The sequence below is a fragment of the Coenobita brevimanus genome, chromosome 15, assembly GCF_032717465.1.
Source record: "Coenobita brevimanus isolate Jiangsu-jjx chromosome 15, ASM3271746v2, whole genome shotgun sequence".
NCBI lineage: Eukaryota > Metazoa > Arthropoda > Malacostraca > Decapoda > Coenobitidae > Coenobita > Coenobita brevimanus.
In genome coordinates, this window is record NC_136968.1 from 25,575,425 (window position 1) to 25,576,770 (window position 1,346).

General features: G+C 42.3%; 1 protein-coding gene across 1 annotated transcript; it reads left to right on the forward strand.

Annotated features, from left to right (window-relative positions):
* Positions 1–262: 262 nt before the first annotated feature.
* On the forward strand, positions 263–1,084 carry LOC145390707 (1-phosphatidylinositol phosphodiesterase-like). Its single transcript, XM_080265499.1, has one exon. It carries the CDS (start codon positions 263–265, stop codon positions 1,082–1,084), a length of 822 nt encoding a protein of 273 aa, XP_080121625.1.
* The last annotated feature ends 262 nt before the right edge of the window (positions 1,085–1,346 follow it).

Here is a 1,346-nt window from a genome sequence, read left to right on the forward strand (position 1 = left end):
AATGATACAAAGCAAAAAATATTATATCAACCTCTGTTTAAATCTTAACCAATACGGAGCTTCAGTTACTGAGAATGCCATTACTGATTTTCCCAAACAAGTTTATTTATAGGTGTGTGATACATAAAGACTGTTGGGACATAAGGAACGGGCTGTCGAGTGTATGTCCCGAGTAGGACATATATATATTATATGGGTATTATTTGCTTTATTATTATTTTATTTTTATTTTTTCAGATAACGTGGAACTGACGTATTAGCCATGGGTAACATCAACGCAAAAGACCCGGATTACTGGAACGTTTCGGATGACCCTGGAATTCGCAACGAGAACTGGATGCAGACACTTCCAGACAACATGTTAGTGAGCCAGGTGTCCATCCCTGGGACCCACAACACAATGGCCAGGGAAGGTGGTCTGTGGGTGTGGTGTCAGAGTCTCTCCCTGGCTATCCAGCTTCTCATTGGTATTCGCTTTCTTGACATCCGAAGCCGCCATTTTCAAGACACGTTGCCCATCCACCATGGAGTAGCTTTCCAAAACATTAACTTTAGTGAAGTGGTTAAGAAAGTGTTGGACTTTCTAGATAAGCATCCTTCGGAATTTGTCTTCATGCGCGTCAAGAAGGAATATAAGGCAGAGCGAAACACTCTAAGTTTCTCAGATATTGTGGAAGGAGTACTTCATAGAGCTGGTCGACACCGCTTCTGCCTTAACACCACAATACCTTCAGTTGGAGAATGCAGGGGGAAGGTAGTAATCCTGAATGATTTTGCCCAGAATAAGAAACACCTGGGAATACCCTGGCGCAGCATAGACCTCGAGGACACGTGGGACACAGACTCAGACAACAAATGGGAGAAAGTCAGACGTCACCTAGACAAAGCCCAAAGTGACAGCGGTGGCAAGATGTACATAACTTTCTCCAGCCACGTCGGTTCAGCTCCCCCTCGGTCTCTGGCTCGTACAATGAACCCCAGACTGCACTCGTATGTGAGGAACGCCAAGAAACGGATTGGCATAGTTGCTAGTGATTATCCTGGACCATCGTTAATCACAGATATTATCAAAATCAACTCTTAAGTGAATAGTCGCTGGATGACTACATCCGACATTCCCAAATGTCTTCTGTATTAAATACCATCGAGTTCAGTGGTAATGTTGAAAAAAAGTGCTACATAGTAATTTTGAAATGCCACATTTTACATGTCCATCAAAGTCATATACCGAACAATTCAACAGTTGGTATGCTGTTTCTATAATGCAGTATGTTTTGTACACACACCCTGCAGTCAGTGATTAATCCTCAGTTACAAAGAAATGAATTAACAGAACACTCTTAATA

Coding starts and splice junctions, on each gene's coding strand:
- LOC145390707 (XM_080265499.1), top strand. CDS start 263: ATGGGTAACATCAACGCAAAAGACCCGGATTACTGGAACGTTTCGGAT.